A 25,365-nucleotide genomic window follows, 5' to 3' on the forward strand; every position below is an offset into this window, starting at 1 on the left:
GAGGCCACCTGAAGCGCTTTGTCCCTGGAGCATCAGCCGTGGTGGGAACACCAAGGTGATGTTTCCTTCCACTTGGAGCCTCCGCCCCGTGGGAACAGAGGTTTTAGATCTTCATGTGATGCCCTCTTGCCTGCGAGTGACAGGAAGCTAACAGTTAGCTTCCTCACTCTAGGAAAGCAGACAAAGGGCCCAGTGATTTGAGCAGAGGTGGCTACCATAGACCTTTGAAACTGTGGACTGTAGAAAAGCAAAGTTTGAAGGTCAGCAACTACCCCACTCCAAGACAACCACCTCACACAGAGAGCCATGCCCTCCTGCAATGAGCTTTCCAGCCCCATACTGCATGTGTGCTTGTTGGATGGGCTTTAACTATGGTAGCATCTTTTTTTTTTTTTTTTTTTTAGATTTATTTATTATGTATACAATGTTCTGTCAGCATGTATACCGGCACGCCAGAAGGGGGCACTAGATCTCATTATAGATGGTTGTGAGCCACCATGTGGTTGTTGGGAATTGAACTCAGGACCTCTGGAAGAGCCACCATCTCTCTGAGCCATCTCTCCAGCACCCCCGTGATAGCATCTTTAATTAAGATCTCTTCATAGGAACACAATTCTTTGCTCTGTGGGTGTCCTACCATCTTCTCACTGACACAAAATTCTGCCATGACACATCCTCTCATGCACAGCCTGCCTTGAAGGCTCAGCTGCTCAGCCCAGGGATGCTTGTCAAAGACTGCCACAGTGCGGAGCCCTGGCCACCGGTGAGACGAGCTGGAGGGCTGTCATCCACAGGTGCAGAGGTACGAGGCTTTCACCCAACGGGTAGTCTTCCGTTCTAAGGAACTATCTGCTAGGACCAAGCCTGGAACAGAGCTTGGGTGTATACACAAAGGGGCAAGATGGCCCCACGGTATGATATTGGAGCATCAGGAAGGAGCAGAGGTGTAGCTAGGCAATGAAGTAAGAAACAGAGTCAAAGGCCGGCTCACAGAGTCACCAGAGCTAGTCGGAGATGGATTGTGATAGAGCCAAGTGACAGAGTCCGAAGCACAGGGAATGTTCTGCAGGACCCAGGAGGGGGCCCACAGCCTGAAAGTGAATAACAGAGCAGTCGCACTGTGAGCAAGCCTGCGTGGGGCTTGGCCAATACCAGACTTCCATATACACTGTGCTTTTCATAGCCCCCTGGCCCATTCTGTAGTTTCCCCCTACCTGGTAAAAAGTTACCATTGTAATTTGGATTTCCGTGTGTTGGAGGTTTGGTCCCCCAGTCTCTGGTGCCATTGGGAGTGGAGGAAAACTGAGGGGCTGCTGGTGGGAAATTAAGTCACGGGGCATGCCCTTGGAGGGGCTGTTGGCACCCAACCCTTTACAGTCTCCATCTGCTCCCCCTTCACCATCACCAAATTCTCCCCAAAAGGACTCATCTCTGCTCTGAGGTGTCAAAGGAGAAGGCGCAGGCAAAGTCTCTGGAGCCCATGGATGGCTGGGACTAGTGTGGCCCCCGCCCTGATCCAGGATTACTCTCAGGAACTACAGACAGCCCTGGGGGCTACATCCTGCCACCTGCAGGGGCCTGCATTTTTGGACACATAGTTGAGCTCCAATCATCTAATTGAAGATTGAAGAATTAGTTCTGCTGCTGTGGAAGGCAGACAGAAAAGTCAGGAGCCCTTCCCTTCCTCCCCCCTCCTCCTTCGCCTGGGGCATGGCTTCCAGGTGCAGAGACATGATAACAAAGAGAGACATGATTTCTGAGATCCAGCACATGCTCCTACATGTGTGTATGCATGAATGCATGTTGACTGGCACACAGGTACATATTATGTGTAACTATAGAAGCACACACATGGACTTGGGGGATTGAAGAACACCCAAAGACCTGCCAGGCACAGCCAATGTGTGGGACCCATCCTCCTGTCTTCCCTGAAATAGTTTTGAAAAAGAGTGTGGGGGCAATCAATCATTTCTATTCTTTAAAAAAATGTGGCTCACAATCCTCTAGATTGCCTTCTTCCTCCCTATGCCCTTTTCACCTGCACAGGGACTCCAGGTTTGAAGGCAGATGAAGTGTGGGGATGTGGGCCAGGTGGATGGGCGAGACTGGGCAGGCCCCTGGGTCTGGGGCAGGATCTGGCCTTTGAAGCCTGGAGAGGATGGAGATGATGTGAGCAGATGAGAATCCCAAGCAGGCCTCCGGCTGCAGCTGCACAACAGTGGGCAGGGGGAGGGCAGAGCCAGGCTAGGTCAGGAGGCAATTCCGGGAAGGACAGGAAGGGAGACTGGAGAGGGGTCTGGGAGGCTTAGGAGGGGCTCAGGGGTAGAGCTAGGGGCCAGTGTGGAGGGACTTGGTCTCTGGTCTGCAAGAAAGTATGAGTCACTTCGGATGGTATGGACTCAGGGTTGGGGTATGTGGGGGTTTGGGGAGCTGGGCTGATCCTGTGGATGTTTCTCTGTGGAGATGAGGCAGGACAAGAAGGACAGTGGAAATGGGCAAGGATGAGTTCCAGGGACTTTGGGAGAATGTTGCAGGGCCTGTGGGAATTGGCTTCAGGAATCTGGATTTGCTGTGTGATGGGTGTGGGCATCTCTCATTTTATTGAAGGCCAGACCAGGAAGGCCAAGCTGCCAAGTTCCTGGAGGAAAGAGCCCAGAGCTAGGTCAGATAGGAGATCAGGAGTAATGAGCTGGTAGGATGTCTGTCTGTCTTCTCACCTCTGGGTACACCAAGCGTAGGGGTGGAGGTGGGGGCAGAGGCCATCCCTGGGCATGGCAGGCTTCATAACACATGCACACTTGCAGGGTAGTAGTTGGAGGAGGCGCTCATGGGAGAGCTGCTGCTCTGGCCTGGGAAACAGTAGAGATGCTGAGGCCGGAGGGACCTTCACGACACACCCAATGGCCCAGGAGGGCAGAGGGGATAAGAAGTGACCAGTGTCCGTCTCCAGTGTCCAGTGTCTTCAAGTCTCTGGCTTTCCCGCTGTCCTCCTCACGGACTGAACACGTGTCCTGAAGTGCACATGAATCAGTGAGTGTGGGATGGTCCCGCACCTCACCCTGGGTTTGATCTCACATGTTGCCTCTGGCAGCTTCGTGAGGCAGCTTGGTATGAGGGAAGAACACGCGCGTTGGAGACATCGAGGGGAGGAAGAAATCGTCAGTCAGGGGGTTCTAGAAGCTGCGATAGATGCCAGCCCTGTTTGTCTCCAGTCTACCCCGTTAGTCCCCAGGTCCGGAATCTACCAGATAGCTCCCGGGCTCTCCCAGGCTCAGATCAGCTCCCAGCGCCCCGCCCATCTTGCTGTCCCCGCCCCGTCCCGCCCCTGCCCGCCCCTACCCTAGCCGGCGGCAGCGGTCTAGAGCGCTGTGGGCAAGCGGCTCACGGAGGCGCCGGGCGCGCAGCATCAGGGCTCAGAGGGCCTTGCCTGCGGAGATGGCGCCCAGGTTCGGGCCGCGGACAGGCGCAGGGCTAACGGGTAGGAGTGGGTGGGGGATGCCCGGGGCCCGCTAACCTGTGACTGTCGTCCGCAGGTGGCACAGTCTCCGGCGGCAGCACCACCTGGACGCGCTCACCAGTTTGGTCTGGCTGCTGGTGGTACGTGTGGCCTGGGCAGAGGCAGGTAAGCCCGGGTGGAGCATTAAGTTGGTGCCCCAGTGTCCGCCGGATTCCTGCGCCTTCCGTGCAGGTCTCTGGCTTGTCCCGGAGAAAGCCACCTCCTACCCTGCGCGGTCTGCAGGGAGGCAGCGGCTGCCGGCGGGGGGGGGGGGGGGGGGCTGCCCACGCGCAGGTGGCGGGCAGTGGCCGGAGCGCTCACGGCTTGCGAGGTGATGGCGCTTTCAGCGCAGCGCCGTGCTGTTTAGGCTAGCCATTCATTCTCTAGACTCTGGGCGTCTGGGGTTACGGGGTGTGAGCTGTCCGTATCTGGAGTCCCTCTCGGATGGACCAGACTTAAGCAGCTCTGCGGGGAAGTTTGTGCGTTCCGCCGGCTGCGCGCTTCCCGTGGCCGGAAAGGAGTGGAGGCATCCGCCCGGTGGCCCACTTCGCCAACGTTGCCTTCCCTGGCCCCATTCTCGTCAATGCTTGAGTAAGTGGCCACCGCCGTCGGTCCCTCCAGGTCCGTGGGCGGGGTTTGTCACGGCTGAGGAAGACTGAGGAAGATCGTTAAGTGCCTGGCGTCATCTTTGAGTTTCCAACCTGTTGAGGCAAAACTGCGCGCGTTTGCCCGGGGCCGGACTCCGGTGGCTCGTCTTTGTGAGCCGCTGTAAGCGCAAGGCCCCTGTCCCCCACGCCTGCCGTGGTGTCGGGTTGCGCGCGGTCCCCTTTGATGCTGCTGAGCGCCAAGCGCAGCTAGGCCGGCAACAATGCTCGTAAGCCCACGGGTTCGTCGCCTTCACTGCTGCCGGGAAAGGACCGCGGCATGTGCGCGCCGAGAACTTCCTTTGCCACCAGCTCTGGGATCCCAGCGGCTAACCAGCAACCGGTTGCCCCCCTGCTCAGCCTGTCCACAAAGCCCCTGAGTAGGGGGCTGGTGCAATGCCAGACTGCCAGGGTGGAAACCCCCGCGCTTTATCACAAAGGCGCCTGCTGGTGACCTCCCCAGAGAACCGAATGGGTACTCGGCCCACTGTCTGGTTAGCGGCGTCACCTGCGGTGCTCACAGGCCTCTTGCCTCTGCCTTATCCATCACATAGGGAGGAGGGGGATCACTCCGGGAAGAAAAAGTGACTTGGTCCATTGCTTCAGCGCCTTAGTCACTTCGGGCTAAATCTCGGTACAGGCCCTTTTAAACGGCAGATCTGAAAAACACCTGTTGGTCGGGTAGGAGATAATTGTTCATTTATTTGTGTTAACTACCGGGGGTGGGGGTTGCTGGTAACGCCTTGTAACTGCCAGAGACGGGTCTTGGCCAGGCCTCTCTTACTGACCGGCCACATGGCACTTGGAGCTATTAATCAAATGAGGGCCTGGCAGGGGCTGCAGGCAGGGAATTGTAAGCCTGAGGCCTCTTCTGTAACCACTGATGACAAAGGAAAGATGCAGGAGAGACCGGCACTCCTGCCCCAGCCCCCAGCTGGACGGATTTCAAGGACAGAAAACAAAGGAGATGGGTCTTAATTTTAGCCTCTGGGTGCAACTAAACCTGAGTGTCAGTGAGCTCTGGTGTGATCCGAGGATAACCTTGGGGGAAGCGGTGTGTGTCTCTCTGTTTGCTTGCTGTGGCTGCTCTAGGGGGTTTTCAGCCGTGTACCCTCAGGGACAGGAAGGTCCCTCTGGAGAATGTGATTCTTCTGGGTCCTGGAGGCTGAGCCAAAAGCCGCTCAGCGTGGGGTAGGGGGCGGGGTGGGGGATGGGCTGGTATTGCTTACACCAGCCCCTCCCCCAACGCGGCCAGGGCTCCTCATCCCTGTGAGGCTGAGTCCCCTGGACCAGGATAACTTGTGTGAGGTCTTAGTTACTGGGGGAAGAGCCCATGTGCCTGAAATCCCGACCTGGCAGGTTGTGGTTTGCGTGGGTCACGTAGATACAAACCACCCTCAGCTGCCTGGAGGCGCAGCTGCATCTCCAAAGGCCTCTGTGCTGAGCAAAGCCCCTTCACTGGTTTTGGACCTGTTCTGTGGTGCCGGGGTTCATTCGGATGCTCTGAACTGGCGGACTGTACCTTTTACCTTTAGCATGCCTTGGGGGAGCTGCCACCCGTGTGACTCCCAGGATGTGTAAGGTCTCCATCGTTCTGCAGTTTCTCCTCTCACTCCACTCATATGTGCCACGTGGTCTGTGAGGAAAGAGGACAGGCCCAGGAGGCACCCACAGGCTGCTCATGGCCACCCTGGAGCTGTCCTCACACCCTCCCATCCACAGCGTTTCCCAGGCTCGACTTCCCCACATGTGCCCTGTGCTCTCTGTCTGACTCCTGGTATCCTCTGGTATTTTCCCACTGTCTAGGGGTGCATTGGTGCACAGCAATGCCCCTGAGCTGCCCTCCTTCAGTTGGTCTGCAGGGACGGGATATATGGGCGCTGGTAACATTAGACTTTAAGTTAGTGGGAAAGAGCTCCCGCTCCCCGCTCACCCGCTGGGGAGTCTTCAGAATTCAGATGCAAAGACCTCGAAGATAGTTTTGAATTTCAGCAAAACTTGTTTTTCAGGGTACGCCTGTTTTCCTTCAAAGGAAGGAGGACTGAGAGAGGGGAAGCCCTCTTCGAGGAAACCTAGAAGGAGTGAGCTGACCTCCCCAGGGTGCGGATAGATGGTGTGGCTAATCAGGCCAGAGTGCTCCCTTATCACTGTTCTATTTTAAAAACGTACTGTACGGACATGAATATTCATGCGTATGTGTGCTCAGGGCACAAGTACTCATAAATGCAATGTTCAGACATCAGTGTACATGCAGACATGTTCATGCAGGCATGCATACATGTTCACACAATGCAAACCACACACACACACACACACACACACACACACATATTCTTTGTCCATGTAAAGTTCTGAGAGTTCTGTCTCCATCTGGGGTGTTGGAAAGGTTGGATTTACTGGGAGGGCCAAGGGGCCCTGTGTGGAGTGGCCAGCCGCCTGATTTCATGACGTGAGGACCACTGCTCCATGGACACCTCTTGGACCACAGACTCAGGACTACTCACAGAACCTCATCAGAGGCTCTCTGTTAGGGGTTACCTGTCGCAGAAGAAAGGACACAGCAATGGTCCCCATCTCAGGGCTGAGCATCGTAACCTGTTACGAGTGCTGCTGCCTCTGCTGCCTGGCTGTCACCAGGTAGACACACTGCAAAGGGCCTAGCAGAAATTCCTAAGACTGGGTACTGGAGTGTGTGTGTGTGTGTGTGTGTGTGTGTGTACGAGCACGAGACACTAGGAGAATAAAAACGTATTTGGTATGTTTATGAGGTTTAAAAATTTAGCACATTTTGAATTGCTAGTGGCATGGTGAGCTCATAGGACGACATGGGAGCACCTAAGATGTGTCCCACGGGCTGAACGGCTTTGTTCATCTGGCCGGCTCATCTGCTAGAGCTAGCTCCCACCTGGAGGTTTTGGTGGCTGGGGTTCAGCTTTTGCCATCTTGGAAGGCTCCCCAACACTGTAGTGACGTCACGTAGGCCTGTGTTCTCCTGAGGCAGCAGAGAATGGGGCAAGCTTTGTCCTGGGTAACTAGATGGTATGGTGGCTGTCACCTCTCCTTGAAGCATGGATTCCCCCGTCCCAAACAGCGGAGAAGAAAGAGCTCCTTGCTTGGCGTTTTGGGCTGCGGAGAACCCTTGGTAAAGCACCTCACACTTCCATGTCTTTCCCTGATTCCCTGTGTCCCTTCTTCTCACTGTAGGGGTGTTTCCGTGACATACAAGGTTTCTGTTCAGCGTACACTGTGTCCCTTCTGGGATAGGCAGCCCCTTCAGGCGGGACCCCAGGTGTTTCCGTTTGCAGCACTAGCCGTGCTGGCTGGGGATGTGGGAGCCAGGTTGCTGGCTGAGATGTGTATGCCAGGTTGGTGGGTCTGTGCTCAGGTGGGGTGGCTGTCAGGGAACTGTTGATCACAGGTGCGCTGAGTCAGATCAACTTTGGGCTGCAGGCGCATGTCTGGTCCTTCCTCACCTGTGGAAGCATATCTTCTCCCTGGCTCCTTCACACGGGCAAGCCTAAGCATAGTCATCCTGGCTGCTGCAGTCAGAGCCACGGCATGGAGAGGCCACTCACAAGCCCGTACACCTTCCTGGAATTCCATGCCAGCAGATGGGGTCACTACTAGGCTGATCCCCTATGGGCACTTTATATACATGGGGGAGGTGTTGTAATGGGGGCAGGGCAGGGGTACCCAGTGTCAGGCCATGGCAGGTCCTCAGCTGTCTCCAGTTTCCAGAAGATTGGGATGTTCTGGAGGTGCATGCAAGACATGCTGGGTTCAGCTAGTTACTGGCACTGGCCATAGGTGAGGGCTGATGATAGGGTGTCCCACAGAAGAGATGCTTGGTAGACAAAAGCCTAAGAAATGCTGTAGGTGAGCAAGGGATGGGGCTACCTGTGGAGAGGGCCCAGTGATGGATTATGCGTAGAGCCTAGGTTTAAATAATGATGATGATGATGATGATGATGGTAGTAGTTGTGGTTGTTTATTTGTTTTTTGAGGCAGGGTCATGGAACTCCCTTTGTAGACCAAGCTAGTTTTGAACTCACAGAGATCTGCCTGCCTCTGCCTCCCAAGTGCTGGAATTAAAGGTGTGTGCTGCCACACCCAGGTAAGGTTAAATTCTGCAGGTGACATCACTTCGTTCATCTAGCTATCCTTCTATATGTCCATCCACCCATCCATCTGTCCATTCACTCATCCTTTCCATTCATCTGTCCATCCGTCCATCCACCCATTCATCCATCCATCCACCCATCCATCCACCATCCACCATCCACTCATTCATTTTTGTTTAGAATCACTCATCACTCACTGTTTTTTTTTTTTTTTTTTTTTTTTGAGTAGCTTCATAATTAGCAGCAACCAGGCCTCCTGTTTCAAAGCTGAGCTTAGATGTCTTTGAAACAGTATCAGATTTCTGTGGCAGGGTTCTCCATCTTCAAAAAGCCTGCCAGCACAAGCCATTCACTGAGCAATGATGTGGACTGTTGTAAGGGCTCAACTTCAGAGAGCTCAGAGCGAGAGCTTCTTTAGTATAGTAGTGGTCGTTAACCCTCCTTTTCTGGGAGTGTGGAGGGATGAGTAGTTAACCTTCCACCCAGCCTTTTCTGGCAGTGGGTTTAGCTGCTAGGGAGGTCATGCTTCATGAACCCCTGAAGACCTGAATCCAAATGCTCCGTGCCTCTAGGACAAAAATAGACCTTTCCGTGTGTCATAGCAGAGACTGTCTTCTGTCATCCCCAGCACTTAGATGGCTGTGCTGTTTGCCTCCCTTGGGGGTGAGGGTGGGTGAATGGTATTTGCCCTCCTACCCAGAGCATGGGTGGACGTGGGGTGGAGGGCACAGTCTCCCAGGGCCTTTGGTAGACAAAATTCCCGCCCATTCAATTGGCTCCACGCAGGTCCCTTGTGGTGGGTAAGCCAGGTGTCTTTATGGGAGCAGCACCCATGACTTCCAGGACGGCTAAAGAGGCCGGCCAGCAGAGTGGTACCCTGCTTTAGTGGGTACCCTTCATAGGCTCCCCTTCGGTTCTGGCTGGTTCACACTTAGAGGTGTGGGCAGAGAGGCCACACTGGTTATCTGGTACCTTGGGGTGAATGTCACTCCTCCACTGTTCCACTCAGTCACTGATTTTTTCTCTTTTCTTGTGTGTGTTTTTCTTCTGAACACCTCGGGCGCCTGCTCAGAGAGACGGAGGGAAGATAGACAGTATGTGTTTCCGGACGCCAGTAGTCTGGGGGCTGAGGGAAGGGTGAGTGGCAATGGGGAGCAGGGCCTTCTCTTATCTCTGGAGGCAGAGTGCCCAGGGCCTGGGTTCCATCCAGCTGCATGTTCTCACGGTCCTTATCTTGGGTGCTTCCAGTCAGAGTTGGGGCTGGGTGCGGGGGCCGTGGCTAGACCTTTGGGAGAGGTAGGGCCCCTCCAGATGGGCAGGGCTAACTCTCATCATCAGATCATCCCAGAGCTGAGTACTGTCACTTCAAAAATCTTGCTGGTCTGATCAAATCTTTTGGAGTTACAATGCAGAGGGTAACTATATTAACCACTGTTTATATGTGTGTGTGTATATATATATATATATATATATATATATATATCTTCCTTTCTTGGCTATTTCTTTTCTTATAACTTTGTGTCTGTTTGGGGCGGTAGCTCTGCATGCCACATTGGTGAGTTGGCCTGGTTTGCGGTCATCCTATTAATGCATAACGTTTTTCTTCGTTTGTATGACTTCTAAGCCATCCCCTCATGGTGGAAGCCTAGACTGGCAAACACAGTCCACGGATGGGCTCAGCTCAGGGAGGTCCTCCTGGATGGGTTTGCTCATTTTTGCTCATCTGCAGGATGACGTGAGGCGAGGTGCCTGCTCTGGGAAGCATTGAGCGAGGCCGGATACCTCACACGGGGGAGGACTGTGTGGGGCTGGGCACTTGTGAATATGGAGTGTGTTCACTGATGCCCATTGGAGTCCAGTTCTTGTGGCAAGCAGTTGTAGAGTCATCAGGTCCTGGGGATTATATCTGGCAGGCATTGTATCTGCCTGGCCAACAGCTTTGCCCATATAGGTGGAGGCAGGTGTGACGGCCGAGAGCCCGGGATTTAGGTTCGAAGCTGGCTCTGTTCTCAGTGCTGTGCGACATTAGGTGGCTTTCTGACCCTTTGAATGGCGCTGATAATGGTTCGCTTGCCGAGAGGCAATGTGGAATCTGTGGCCTAGCCTAAAGAGAGCATGGTTGTGTCTCAGTTTTTCCCTGAGTCCCGGCAGTCCTGGACTGGCTTCAGAGGACTCATAATGCCCTGTAGGAGCTCTGTCCCAGCTGCCAGGCAGTGTCCTGGAGAGATTGTCATCAACAGTAGGAGGAGGTGTGTTTCTGAATGAAGCTCTTACCCAGCTGTCAGTTGGACTTGCTACTTTGACACATATGCTAGGAGAAGCAGCCACTGTGCCTCTCAGAGTTCTTCCTAGACTGCCTGAGGTGCCCAGCATGGCGACATTAATTTTCCATGTGCTTTCAAAGAGATTCCAGAGCCACCTGCCTGCTTCTGCTTACCAGGTATCCTTCCTTACACGGCTGGCATAATTTAAAGGAAACTGCCAAGAATTCACAGATTCATCGGGAGATGCCTGAAGGCTGCCATCTCTTCCTAGGAAAGGTTTTCTATCCAGCGGTTAAGTCCTAGACTCAGGCCCTGTCCGGGCAATGAAGAAAACCCTCAGCTTCCCTTTCATTGTTGCCTTAGCTCTTCATCTAGAGAACTGAGAGCCACCTCCAATTAATCCCTGTCTATGCAAACCTGGGTTCCTGTCTGTGGGTGTGGGTAGGGCCTCAGCTTCTGTTGTCCACAGCGTTTCTTTCCCTTCTCACGGTAAGGCAGTCTTTTCCTTTCTGATCACCTTCTTGCTCTGTAGAAACCTCCGTGCTTATGCCTGATGGTCTGTGAAGGCAGGTGACTAGGACATTCCCAATGGGCAAAGGATTCTAGATAAGACAAGGAGGCCCAGGACAGGGTCCTGTGAACAGTGAGTCTTCCAAGCTGGGAGAATTCAGAGTTGAGAGCTCACAGCTTAACTTCCTGTGTGTTTTCAAGAGCTACTACTGTTCTCAGAGCCCTTGGAAGAAGAGGAGGAAGAGGAGGAGAAATAGGAAGAAGAAGAGGAGGAGGAGGGGATATGTTGAGCTTAATTTTAGTGGCTTCTGAACCCAGGTGTCTGTCTGTCTCTGCTCATTCTCTGCTTCTGACACTTCTACCTCCCATTCCCACCCCCACCCCCCTTTTTTTTCTTTTTACTTTTTCCACTATGCAGTAAACCTGCATCTTGCTGGTGGCCTCACAGGGCACCTGCTCTTGGCAGGCAACATTAGTGATGCCCTCTGGCTCATTCTGGGTCCTTGGATAACAAGATCCTATCTCCTGGAGAGGCCCCTCCCTCATGACAAACGGGACCTGTTTCCTTGAGGAAATGAATCTTTACCCCCCAAGGAACGCAAGCCAGTGGAATTCCATGGGATGTTTGCAACCAGAAAGAAGACTACCCATGCTACCATTTCCCTTCCTGTCATTGTTGCATGTGGGAGAGGGGAGATGCTGGTTTTAGACAGACAGGAAAGGCTTGAACCCTGGTGCCAGTCTAGGTCTGGCCCCCTGTGGACAGCTCCTGTCTTAGCAGATAGCCTGAGGGACTTAGGGACAGCTAGCTGGCCAGCAAGTCTGTGTCATAGTGGAAAACACAACAGTGAGGACAGACCGCAGACTGTAAGGATGCCCTCATTTGGCATGCATATTAGGATGAATAATGAGGGTCCCCCAAAGATGGCCTCATCCTCACCTGCAGACTGTGAAGGTCTAAAAGCACTTTACACCTGGGGTTAGAGTGAAGATTTTGAGGTAGGGAGATGATCAGAACCCTGGGTAGCTGACATGGTCGAAGGGTGATTATCAGGGGGCCATGGGCAAGAGAGTCAGTCAGATGTGAGGATAGAGGTGTCATTAGGAGGGTGGGCATCTGAGGGTAGGTATTTGAGAATAGAGCACAATTTGGAGGATGCCAGGCTGTTTGGAGGCAGCCATTAGGTGACACACATACCCCTAGATACCTCCTGGTAAAGTTGGGGTGGTCTGCCCTAGAGCCTGAAGGACCCAACTTTGCCAATGCCTTGGCTTTCTGCTTGTGACCTCCAGAACTGTAAGAGAATAAACTTGGGTTTTGTGTAGCTGACTGTGGGTGTTTGTTCCTGTAACCCCTGGAAACAGATGTAGAAGCTCATTGGCTCACTGAAGGGGAGGAAGAAGCAGCTTAGAGGAATAAGGTGCCCGCTGTGGTGTGAGACCCTCTGAAGTGTTTTGAGGTTTGATCCTTTCCCAAGCAGGGCGCCACGGAGCGTCTCTAAGGCCCACTGGCCTGAATGTTGTCCGTTCCTTTCAGCTTAGCTAGCACCTCTCGAGGTTGAAGGTGCTCTACCAGTAAGCTAAAAGATAAGCCTGCACCCTGAGGACACTGCCAGACCTTCAGTGAACTTCTCGTTGGTGGGTTCCCCCAACACAGCCTGCACAGCAGCCTCTGGAACCTCTGTACCCCAGGGTCTGAGCTTAGAGCCAATTGGCCAAAGGGTGACAACTGTTGGTGAGCAGCAACCACCATTCAGGGAGTGACTGCCAGGCTGCTGGGAGCTGCTAGGAGGGACATCCGTGAAGGCTGTCCCTCCTGTCCCTGAGATATAGTGGGAGTTCTGCTAGACAGGACTAGCAGCCTAGGGGCTTTGTGGAGTGGGTTCAGTCTATCCCAAATCAGACACACCGCTGCCGGAGACAGTAAGATACAAAGTATAAAAGCTGTTCCGCCTATGAGGCCAGCACCCTCAACCCCAGGAGAACCACTCACGCAAGCCCCAAGGGATGTGATGACAGTGAGACTGAGAACATTTTCCTAAAGTAGAGCAGGTGGCTGTGTGCCCAGCAGGCTATCAGTACTCCATCAGGATTGTCCATGGACCAGCGGCTGCCAGTCTCTGGTTGTTCTGAGCGCTGCCCAGGCCTCAGTTATCTGGGGTGATTCCTGTGTCCTCCGTTATTCAGAATGGACCTGACAAGTCCTTAGTCAGCCCACTGGGGAGACGTGACAGCGGATGTGGTTCTAAGAACTGGACCTTATTCCTTATGAAAATAACCAAACTGCAGCCACCCCCTGGTGAGTGGATTTTTAGACATTTTAATTTACATCTTTCATTTGCCCTGGACCAAACCGTCCATGTCGGGCTCTCTGCTTGTCCCTGGGGATTGGGACCTTTCCTTAGAGCACACGTGACTATCGCAGCCTCTGGGTCAGCCTTTGGCCAGGTGCTCAGCCTGGCTTCTGGGCCTGTCCAAGTTCAGGGAAGAACTAGAGGAGCTTGCTTTTACCCTGGGGAGGGAAGCTGTATGGCCTGCACTCAGGGTTTATCAGGGTACAGTGCTTGCTTCCCTCTGCATCTCTGGACTTCGTCTATCATGGACGCTGACAGGCCTCCCCGTTGTCGCTAGGAGTCTGCAGTGATAAGCTGGCCATGTCAGCCTTGATTTGTAAGTCAGCCAGCCCTGGCCACTCTCCTGAAGGCCACTAGCTGGCCAGAGGGCTGGGACGCATGCAAACTCTGACTGAGCCCCTGTGCAATAGGAATGTAGGGATACTGGCGCAAGGCTTGAGGCTGCAGCCTGAGGAGAGTGGAGCCTGGTGGCATTTCTTCTCGCTCTTCAAATTCAGGAATGGAGGGTGAGGATGCGGAGCAGTGTGTTAGCATTAGATAAAGGCAGCGATTCTGAGCTGCTGCGTCTCACCTACCAGCCAGCCTCCAACGACACCATCTCTCCCTCCTCTGCCTTCAGATACACCCCCATCCTTTCCCTACCAGCTTCCCAGCATCCCCCATTCATTCCTTTCCCCGTCCTCCCCTCGTCCTCATCCTTTCTCTTCCAGCCCCCAGTACCTTCATCCCTCTTCTCCAGGGCCCCTAGCAGCTTCATCCCATCTTTCCAAGCCTTTCAGTATCGTCCCTTGCGGCCAGCCCATATCTCAGCAGGTGTTCAGCTCAAGCTAAATTAGTTTCTGCATTTCAATTAGTTAGCAACAGTTAATAGCTGAACTATAACGCCACAGCCAGTCCCTCTCCACATTGTGGTCAATTTGTCCCCAGCTCCTTCGGAAGACTCCCATTTCCTCCTTTTGCATTTCATTGTCCCAACGAGCCAGCATTCCTTCTGAGATAAGACAAAAGATACAGTGCTTTATCTCCTGTGTTCTCAGACATCCTATTTGACCTTTGCCCTCTGGTTTTAGTGAAGGGTTTTAAAAGGCGTCCCCCCCCCTTTGGCTGTCCCGCTGGCTGATCACTGTTCAGGCACTTTTCACATGTACACCTTGGGGGATTGTTTTGCACAGGCTGCTGCTGTTATGGAGTGGTTCTGTGGCCCATTGCTCCCCCACCTCAGTGTTACTCAGCCTGAGGCGGAGAATTAGCTACCTCCCTACCTTGGACACAGCTTATATCAGTGCCCCCTGGGCTGTGTCCTGCTTCACTCATCTGACCAAAATGTCACCATTGTGGCTCTGAGCCACTTTATTCTTTCCTTTTGGTAAGTTGTTGCAGTCTGGGCTCTCCTGCGACCTTTGCTGGGGGGCCCCCCTCCCAAGTCTGTATTCATTTGGGGTTCTTTTTTTTCATTTGTTTTGTCTGTTTGAAACAGGGTTTCTCTGACTGTCCTGGAATTTTGCTGTGTAGACCAGGCTGGTGTCAAACTCAAAGATCTCCCTGCCTCTGCCTCCCAAGTGCTGGGATTAAAGTTGTGCAACGCCACGCCTGGTCCATCTGGGGTGCTTGTTTTCCTCTTTGGAGCTGTCCTCCAGCAATGACCTGCCTGGCCTGCCTGCCTGCTGCCTTGTGGTTGGGTAGTTTGTGCTTCTGTTCTCATTAGGGCCCTGATCTCAGCCAACTAGGCCGTGATTTGGCCTGATTTTTCTGTGTTGGGCAGAACCAGGCCACTTCCCTGAGGCATCCTGCCCTAAAGCTCTCCCAGACCTGCCCACTGGGTCTTTTCTCTCCTCCCTCTCCTTGTCCTCAGGCCTTTTCCCGTAAGTCTTGGTGACCTCCATGTGTCTGATGAGTGCTGTCCCTGACCCAGTGACACCCAGTTGTGTCATTGCCTGCGCTTGCCCGCACGGGCCAGGAATCTCCAAGGAATCCTTATATCATTGTCACACAAAGTCTGCAGCTACATAATAAATGGACAGAAGAAATACATAACCAGGGAAAGGAAACCACCCAGCAGCACCAAACTTGCCGTGGACACTTCTGCATGTCGCCTTCTTTTGTGAAAACGGAAAAAGTCTACAGTGATGGGACTCGTCTGTGACTGGCCATTTGTTGTCTCGGCCTTACCTAGCCCTGGACATGACCTCGGAACATGTGTTCGTGACCACGCACTGCCCCTGGGTTCTGTCATCTGCAAACAGAGGTGAACCTTAGGATGGCCAATACTTGTTCAAACAATTCTCCTTCTTTACTATCTCAGGGATCCCGAAGTACCTAACACGGGCCCCTCGAAGGTGGGCCCTCCGTGTGGTACCTAGAGTCCCAAGCTAGAGAATTCAGTTCCTGAGACATTCATGTGCACAGCTGATATCAAAATGGTATTTATTTATTCATTTATCTATCTGTCTATCCATTTATTTATTTATGTACGTATGTTTTTTGAGACAAGGTTTCTCTTTGTGGCCCTGGCTGTCCTGGAACTCACTTTGTAGATGAAGCTGGCCTCCAACTCACCGGGATCTGCTTGCCTCTGCCTCCTGAGTGCTGGGATTAAAGGTGTGCGTCACCACCACCCGGCAATAGTTAAATGTTTTAAAAGATGCATTTCTGAGCAAAAAATAACCTCAACAGACTCTCGCGTGTCACCCATGCGTGTGCTCCATGACAGGGCAGCTGTAAGTGTGTCTGCTGCCTCCTGGTGTCTTCCCTGTCCCTGCAGAGCTGCCAGCTTTGCCAAGGCATCAAGCTGCAGAGGCCACATTTGCACATGAATTCCCTCATGGCCCCTGGACTGGCATCTTCCTGGTTATTCTGTCCTCACACTAGTGAACACAAAGGTACCTCCTGCTGAGGGGACTACTTACCTGTGACTCCTACTCTGTCCTTTCTCACATCCCATGTCCTCCTCTGCCTTCCGTCCATGACTCTGTATTCCTTGGCTCATAGCTATCTAGGGCTCAGGGCCATATCACTTCCCAGGGGAACCAGTGTATCTCTAAGATTGGCTCCGTAGTAGCAGTGGCTGTCTTCTTCAGTCTCCCTGTGGGCGGCCCCATGCAACCCCTCTTCTCTATGGCCCCTCTGTGTAGCCCTCTCCTGTGCATCCTCTCTGTTTGGCCCCGCCCCCGTGCATCCTCTCTGTGTGGCCCCACCCCTTTGTAACCTCCCGGTGTGGGTCCTCCCCTGACCATCCTCTCTGTGTGGGCTCTTCCCTGACCATCCCCTGTGTGTAGCCCCTTTTTTCTGGCTTGCAACTCTTGATAAGGGAGGTTCCACCAATATGGATTCCTATAGAGGGGCTTATGTTGCAGAGACCCAACTAAGGCTGGGTTGCTTACAGAGCCAGGGGATGGAGAAATAATGCTGCCCACAGAGTATCGAAAGCCATGGTGTTTGGGGGGCCTTAGCTTCAAGACAGTCAGTGGTGGCAATAAACTGGCTTCATTCTGTCTTAAGAGATGAGCGTGTGGGAAGCAGTGTTCCCCGGGCAATCTCTTTTCTGTTACTTCAGAGATAGGTCAGAGAGCTTCTTCTGGACCCGGGAAAGGTTGGTATGGTGGCTTATGACAGGAATATAGGCTCACTGAGTCAGAGTACTCAGGGCACATACTCTCTCCTTGGACTGAGACTCAGGTCTTCTAGGTGGCCTATTCTATTCTTGGGGCAGATGGCTGGCCGTGAATTCCCTGTTCTTGCCTGTGTGGTAGAAGTTGGGTTGTAAGCTGGACTTGTTATTTTCCACCAGGCACAACCTTCTTCTTTTTTTTTTTTTAGAAGGTTTACTGGACATTTCAAATGAAGGCCCACAACATAGATAGAGAAAATCATGGATACAGAAAACCATGATGGACCCTCCTCAGGGCCCCAGCGGGCAAGTGTTTGAAGGAGGAGCTCAGTCACCAGACTGAATCCTGCCAGTTCTTTGAGTTTTGCTGAGACGGTATTGCCCATCCGGCTGGCCTCACAGTCTTGACCCCCGTCTCAGCTTGACTGCTGTGTATGTGCACTGCCATGCTCCATCCCTAGTTTACTTACTGGACACAGTGTAGCTTAATATGGCCTTGAACTCACCCTCTTCCTACCTCTGCCTGAGTGCTGGGATGACAGGCACTCACCGCCACGCCTGGCTGAACTCCAGTTTCTAGAGACAGGCTGTTTAATCACATCCGTAGCCACATTCTTGCCGTGGGCCTGGCAGCTGGTCCCAGGTGGGTCTGACTCGGATGGGCTATGTTTAGGTCCATGTATGGGCACACGGAATCGAGAATCAACTTCTGGAGGGCAATGAACTTAGGCACAGGTGGCACTGTCCCCCATCTAGACCTAGTGATGAGCTCTCATATGTTTGAGCAGCTGTGGAAGGCCAAGGACTCTCTGGCTGTCTCTTGCAGGGCTAACCTTGTCTCCGTAGGCCTCCTGTTGGCTGTCCTGGGCTGGTAGCTGGAGGCTCCATTCCTGGTAGCCCTGGGCACCTGTTGGTCATGTTCTCAGTGTGGGGCAGAATACTGGTCATTAGCCCCCATGTCTGTTGACTGGCAGGACTGTGGGCAGCATAGAGTTAATAGACAGGGCTCCCTGCAGACGAACCCAGTGCTAGGAGGGCATGATCTGCAGTTCTTTCTTCTCCAGTTCTTTCTGCGCTAATTGAAGACGTGACATTCCGGAGGATGAAAGCCTCTTTGTGTGTAGCCGGCAGGCAGCTGGGCTCACAGCCCTAGGTCGGCCGAGCACAGCAGCCCCGGAGCAGGTAGTGCGTGGCCCCGCCTGAGGAATGTCCCCACGAGGCTCCAAAAACAACTTCCTCCTTTATTCCCGCTATCAGCTCACGGTGCCTGTCGATTTGGGTCCCAATTATAGGTGGGGAACCAGGGGAAAAATTGCCCCGTCTAGACATTAATCCTGAGATTGAGTTTCTTCTGCCCTGTATCCCAGCAACAGGATTACAACTGGTGGGAGGTGGGGGTGAATTCTCTGGGGCTGGGCCAGGAGACCCCAGCTCCTTCTATCCCATACAACTTTCTGGTGTGGGAAGTAGGTCAAGACAGTCAGGGAAGCCCCTGTGGAGAAGGCTGGCAGCCAGGAGGTTGGCGTGCAGGGCTCTTGCAGGTGTGAAGTGAAGGTGAGGTACTGCTTGTTCCCCAGCGTCTGTAGTGAAGTTGGGGAGGCTGAGCAGTAATCTGAGGAGCCATGGGCAGCCAAGACCTTGGTGGGGTCGGTCCACTTGTGGTCAAGGGCAGGTACCTGTTCTGTCTGTCCCAGGCTGATCATGTGTCCTGACTGCGGATTGCTGTCTTTGCAGGGGCCAGAGGGCAGCCTCTGCTTCTGCCCAGGTACCCTTCTCCACTAGGCCTGGAGACTCCAGCCATGCACCCTCTACCCGACTCTGCCCCTTCTGATCGGCTTCCGCTGTGACTGTGTTAGCTCCTGCATGGTGCCAGGAGATTTGCGCCTGCTTGTCCCTCTCCATGCTTTGCAGGCCCTTTTTAGAAGGATGACAGGCAGATGGCAGGCTCTGTGTGGGACTGACTGGACTTTACCTGTGGACTGGACTCCTCCTCAGGCAATGTGGCCGTCACAGGCATTTGTTCTGCCTTTGCCGCTGCAGGGCCATATAGTTCAACTCATGTGTCAGGCTTCTGTGTCCCTTACATAGGGACTCACTGCCATGCTCACAGCGAGAGAGCTTTCCTAAGCAGCACGTTGCCCTAATGGAGATCCTGGGTGGGAGTCAACCCCAACTGGATAGAAAAAGCAGAGCTGTGGAGACACATACGGGTCAAGCAGTGTGGTTCAAAACATTGTGTGGACCAGCAGCCTCAGGAAGGCTGGGAGGAGGCAGCCTTGTAGATGGACAGCCAGGCGTGGGTATCTGCAGAGGAAGCTGCAGGTAACAATTAGACCCAAAAGCTGCACCAGCGGAGCAGCAGGGGTGATGGTCAGCTGTTGGCTGGAAGGAAGCTCATGCTGTTTGGGGCCGGCGCTATGCACATTCTCTTCCTTTTATGGAGAGCCTTTGTTTTTTTTTTTTTTTTCACCTCCCAGTAATCAAGCGGCCAGATGGACGAGTGAATGGAGGGCAGCTTTAAAACCCCTAGGCCCTGCTCACTTATCATCGAGCGGCTTGGGAGGCTGAGGCAGGAGGATTGCCTTGAATTCGAAGCCAGCCTCGCCTGCAGAGCGAGTACGTGTCCCCCAAACAAAACAAAACAAACAAACAACGGAAAAACCAAGAACCAGACGAAGACAAAACAAAAACCTCAGGCCCTAAAGTTCGAGGACCTGCTCTCTCAAGATGCTTGTTCTCAATACCCACCGCTCGTTTAGGGTTTCATTGTAGGTGTGTAGGGGCACATGTACACATGTGCGCAGATGCTTTCCAAGGCCTGCGTAGACCAGAAGCCAAGCTCAGGCTTCATTCTTCTCGTGCCTCCCACCTTCTTTTTGTTTCTGATTTTTTGTTTGTTTGTTTTTGTTTTTGAGACAGGGTTTCTCTGTGCAGCCCCGGCTGTCCTGGAACTCGCTGTGTTGGTGTTGAACTCAGATCTACCTGCCTCCGCCTCCCAAGTGCTGGGATTACAGGCATGCGCCACCACCGCCCTGCCTGTCTCTGTTTTTTTTTGTTGTTGTTGTTTTGTTTTTGCTTTTTATGAGTTTCTCATTGGCTTGGAGCTCAGTGATTTGGCTACATGGACTGGCTGATCCTGTCTCTGCCACCTCAGTACTAGGATTACAAGTGTATACCACCATACCCATGCTTTTAGTGGGGTTTTGGGGATCAAACTCAATTCCTCATATTTGCATGGCAAGCACTTTAGCAACTGAGCTAACTCCTCATTCTCCCATCTTAGGGTTTCATTGCTGTCAAGAGACTCCATGACCACAGCAACTCTTGTAAAAGAAAACACTTAATTGGAGCTGGCTTACAGTTTCAGAGGTTTAGTTCCTTATCGCCATGGAGGGAAACATGGCAACATGCAGGCAGACATGGTGCTGGAGAAGGAGCTCAGAGTTCTTCATCTCAATCTGCAGGCAGCAGAAGGAGGCTGCCACACGGGGCCTGGCTTGAACATATGCAACCTCAAAGCCCACTTCCACAGTGACACACATCCTCCAGCAACTACTCCAACGAGGCCATAGCTCCTAATAGCACCACTCTGCCTATGGGCCAAGCAGTCAAACACATGAGTCTAGGGGGATCATTCCTGTTCAAACCACCACTGATCTCCAAGTCCTGCTCTCAGTGTATGTAAAGCCTGCAGGGCTTTCGTTCCCGCTGCCCATGGCAGTTCTGTGACTCTCTGGGTTAGCACATGAGACAGAGATGGCCTCCCGTGGAGGACTGTTCTGTAGGAACGAGGGGAGAAGGGAGTTTGACTGCGTGTGCTCTGACTGGTGCTTAATCAATTGCTCCAGGGCATCAGCTCCCTTTCCTTATCCGCAAGGCAAATCGCATTTGTAAATGGCCCCTGAGCTTGGGGGATTCAAGAATGATGGTGTGCGCCTCTGATGTCGTCACTTACTTCATCTGGGCCACTGTCTTTTTGCTGGAACGGATGCCTTCTGGAGTTGTCAGCGCTTGGTGTGGGAGCCCCTGTGAGTCACGCTGGGCCCTTTGACTTCTGTGGAATGTGGCCTCATTCCCTTGAGTCTGTCTACCTGGCATCTCCTCCCCCTCTTCTCCCTAGAGGTGGCACGAAGCCATGGGCTCTAGGCCACTGAGTCACCGTTGGGGCAGAGTCTCTGACTTGAGCTCCTGTCAAACATTAACAGGCGAGGCTGGCCCCTGTTGAAGAATAACTCATTTGCGCTCCAGGCTATGATGTCCCAAAAGGCATGGCCAACTGTGCCCTCAAGATGGCCCGTTTTGGGTGTGCTCTGACCAGTAGGTTGAATGGTGCATAGAGACAGTGGCTCTGGGCACACCCAGCTCCCCTGTGCCAGAACGTTTCTGTTTAGTGTTTTGATGTGGAATCCGAGGTGTGGGCGGTGGGTGCAGTTGCTCCCCGTTGGTTCAGATGGGCAGGGCAGAGCCATTGTGCTGGGTCATCGGCAGCTGTCCAGCAGACAGCGGGGCCTGGGAAGCTGGCAGCCGGGCTGGCGGAACAGTCCTGCGGAGTTAAAGCATTGGCCTGTAGGTGGTGGAGAGGCTCTGGGTAGCACCCAACCTGCCACATTAGTCCATCCAGACAGCTGAATGGACTCATGCTCCCTAACGGGTCCCAGCGTGGCTGCTGGCATGTTCCAGCTTGCTCCTGTCTCCTGCTCCGGGGAGGGAGCAGCTGGATAAAGCTGTCCTCAGGTGTCTGTGGCCAGTTCTGTGACTGCCACCTTCCCACCACTGTCCTGTGTATCTACTGTGCAGCAACCCGAGGTTCCCTGGAAGGGAGGATGGCCTGCCAGAGGGGGGAGGTCTTACCAGCACCCTCATCCCCAGGTTCTCCACGTCTAGAGCCTGCCTCTCTAGGTCTGGCTCTTGGTGAAGGAGGAATGGGGACTGCAGACTCTGGGCTTAAGGTGACAGGAAGGAAGCTTCTAGAAATGCTTATTAGAGGGCCTGGGGGTCCATGCTACTCATTCCCCAGGGTGACCAGCCCAGCCCAGGCTGACGGTTTTTCTCGGGGCCCCAAATACAAATGACCGAGCCTTGATTTGAACTTGAGTTTCCATCTTAAGTGCTATTCTTATCAAAAGAAGTGGGGAGGGAAGATGGAGGGTTACAGAAAGAGATACTGAAGAGCATTATCAAGACATCTCTCCTCACTTGAGACCCCAAAGTGTTTTGTTAGTGCCGACCACCTTATGGGAAGGGTCAAAGGTCTCACCTTGACGGTAGACCTGCTGTCTGGGCCTGGACTCACTGTCTCTTCTGTGGCTGGTTCCCACTCCTTCCTCTCACATGGGGGAATTTAGGAAAGTGTTGAATGTGGCTCATTCTGCCTCCTTTCAGGTGTGTCCGTCCTGAGTGTAAATCATTTCTTGTTTCTTTTCCTTCTTCTTTTTTTTTTCTTTTCCTTTTTCTTTTTTGAGACAGGGTTCCCCTGTGTAGCCTTGGCTGGCCTACACTCACTTTGTAGACCAGGCTGGACTCGAACTCACAGAGATCCACCTGCCTCTGCCTGGGATTAAAGGCATGCACCACCACTGCCCGGCCAGCATCAGTTTCTTAAGCCACTTGTTTTGCGTGCTCCGTGGAGACAGGAGTTTCTTTTCAGTGAAGCAGTTTCTTTTCTTGTGCAGCTCCTTTGACTGGTGGTACAATGTCTAATGTATCACGGGATTGTGGCAGGAGCCGCACAGTGGGCATAAGTGGTCCAGCCTGGGCTGACTTTGGGTCGCTGGGGGACGGAGGGAGGAGCTGGAGCCCAGACCCACTTTCAGGTGAGGAGTGGCTGTGCCCTGAGACGGCAAAGCAGGGCGATCTCTTTCTGCCCTGGGCCAACCAGAGTTCCACAGATGGCGGGATGAGGACTCAGGTGGCAGAGCTGAAGTGAGAATATAGTCTTAATAGGGCCACACCGGCATAAAAGGCCTAGCATGGGGCAGTTTGGCATTCTACCTGCCTAGACGTCAGAGGAGCCTTAAGGGACCCTGGAAACATTGAGAGTGGTGGCCGTGCCCTGACAGACCAGCAGCTGCTTCCTAGGGGAAGTTCCAGAGGCCTCTCAGCTTTGAGGACATGCCGCATGTCTGTCTCCACAACATGGCCAGCAGAGGAACAAGTGGGCACTTTGGCTCTAAGCCATCAGGTATCTGAAAGCGCCTTAGGGCAGGAGTTCCCAGGCAGTGGTTGTTCCTCTGGTTGGTCTTTGGGGCCTAAATGGTGGGGATCAGCATCGTGAGATGGAGAGACGACGAGGAGTTGCCGTGTAGGAGGGCATCGTCTCAGGGATGCTCCCAGGCACTGCTTGCAGTGCCCTCATGAAGATGCTGAGCCAGAGATCATGGACCTGGGCAATTGCTGGGCTGCCCAGCCTGGCCCTGCCCAACCCTGGAAGTAGCTATGATCCTGCCCTGCCTGAGGGGTGATGGCCTGTCCCTTGGCACAGCTACCCAGGGGAGACCTGGCCTGTGGGACTGTAGCATCCTCAGGGGAACTGAGCTGCCACTGTCTTCTTAGATGTGTAGGTTAGCCGGCCATTCTGTACAGCAAGTTTGAGGCTCTTGACCAGCTCTCTCCAGCTCAGGCTACAGTAGTCTTAACTCAGGCTTGTCCTGGTGTGAGCTTGAGTGTCAGGGCTCTGGTATCATTTTGTGCTCTTTTCTATAACATTCAGTGCGCAGTCCTGAGACCTTCCCGAGTCCTGCATTTTCTCCGTGAATGTGGTGAGGAAGCTGCCCTGAGGGTGAGCAGCTGTTTTGAGGAGTTCCACCCTGTCCTACCTCTGGGAGGAGGGGAGAACAGAGACCGCAGTTGTACCAGGATCTGCAGACAATCGCTTGGGGCCCTGTGTGTTCTTTCTTCCCTGAGGCAAGTATTACCTTTCTTCCCTCTACCTCAGGCAGGGAGACCTGAGAAGTTAGGATAGTCTGGTGTCTTTCCCATACCCCGCTCTGTCCCCCAACCCTCTGCTTCCCCTGCAATATTCTTTTGTCTGGGTGTCAAAGTCTGTTGGAAGCCAGGCTAAGCTGGAGCTAGGACATGCGCCCTACAGTATGGGCTGAGCTTGTAGCAGACTGTGGGCTGTCTGTGCTCCTGGGCTACTAGGGTAGTGTCTTTTGTTTGTGGGACTTGCTTGCAAGTCATTTGGGTGATAACTTGGGTGTCCTTAAGGCTTTGCCGTGGGCTCATCTCCTTGGCACTGATGTCACCTGCCTTTGACCCAGCATGATTCTGTTGGGGGCCTGCCTCAGTCCTTTGTCAGTCCTTTGTGGTTCATTCTAGGGCTAACAGGAGCCAAGAGAGACCAAAGGTGTGTGTGTGTGTGTGTGTGTGTGTCTGTCTGTCTGTCTGTCTGTCTGTCTGTCTTCCATGACACCCATGCATGCCCTTGATGGGAACTGAGAGAGGCTAGGAGGTACTGAGTCAGACTGGATACTGCTTTCAAACTGTCCTGTTGGCTGTGAGCCTACTCGGGAGAGTTCCAAGCAGTACCAAATGCCCCTCATGTCCCTTTCAGTCTCTTTTCCAAACTGCGTTTGTGTGTGTGTTTGCCGCTTATGAAGCCAGGCTCCCAAGTATGCTCATGAGATTCCTGGTCAAGTAAAGTATGCAAAGTCCATGGTGATTAACAGGATGCACACTGGCAAGAGGGCCATACTTCCTGTTTATGCTTTGTGTGTACCGCATCCCTTATCCGCTTTCATCTCTTACTCAAGATTGCTGCGGACCTAGGAGGCTGAGCGAGACCACCCATAGTTCATACTCTGCCAAGGGCTGTTGCCCTACTCCCCATTTTCACCTAGGTGACCAGTGTCTACAGTGCCTCCACCCTGCATCCTCCAGCTTCCTCCTTCTTCCTCCCCCTCCCCCTCCCAAGAGGCCTCTTCTTGCTCCATGCTAACTCCTAACTTCAAAGCCTCTGCAGCTATGTTGGTGTGGGCAGATGGGAGCAAACTCCAGGTGGGGAGGAGAGCTTCCTAAGGCTCTGTACATCTGCAATGACCGTGGACTCAGCTCTGGACCGCTGGCCGTGATGTCTGGACCTGTGTTTATTCGCCTCCCCTCTTGTCTGAACAGGGAGGGTTCCTGGGGGGATCCTGAGCAGCTATCTCTGGCAGTCAGTCATCACACTGAGTTCCCTTCTCCCGATACCTTTACCCTCATTGTCCTGCCATCTGTCTGCTGGGGCAGGTGCTGGGCCTGTGCTGGATCTGCAGGCTGAGAACGCTGGGAAGGGGGAGGCTCAGGAATGCGCTGGCACCTGGCCACTCCTGGGCTGTGAGCTCAAGTCTGACTAATGAGGTGACTCACCTGAGCAGCCTGAGGAGGCCTCC

General features: G+C 53.4%; 1 protein-coding gene across 1 annotated transcript in view; it reads left to right on the forward strand.

The window, feature by feature from the left end:
• The first annotated feature begins 3,330 nt into the window (after nt 1-3,330).
• Col18a1 (collagen type XVIII alpha 1 chain) overlaps nt 3,331-25,365 on the forward strand; it is a 99,041-nt gene continuing 77,006 nt past the window's right edge. Inside the window, exons 1-2 of the mRNA XM_060369304.1 lie at nt 3,331-3,446; nt 3,534-3,622. Coding sequence (XP_060225287.1) covers nt 3,436-3,446; nt 3,534-3,622 — 100 coding nt within the window. The 5' untranslated portion in view covers nt 3,331-3,435. The remainder of the gene's footprint in view (nt 3,447-3,533; nt 3,623-25,365) is intronic.

The sequence above is a fragment of the Meriones unguiculatus genome, chromosome 16 (assembly GCF_030254825.1).
Source record: "Meriones unguiculatus strain TT.TT164.6M chromosome 16, Bangor_MerUng_6.1, whole genome shotgun sequence".
Classification (NCBI taxonomy): Eukaryota; Metazoa; Chordata; class Mammalia; order Rodentia; family Muridae; genus Meriones; species Meriones unguiculatus.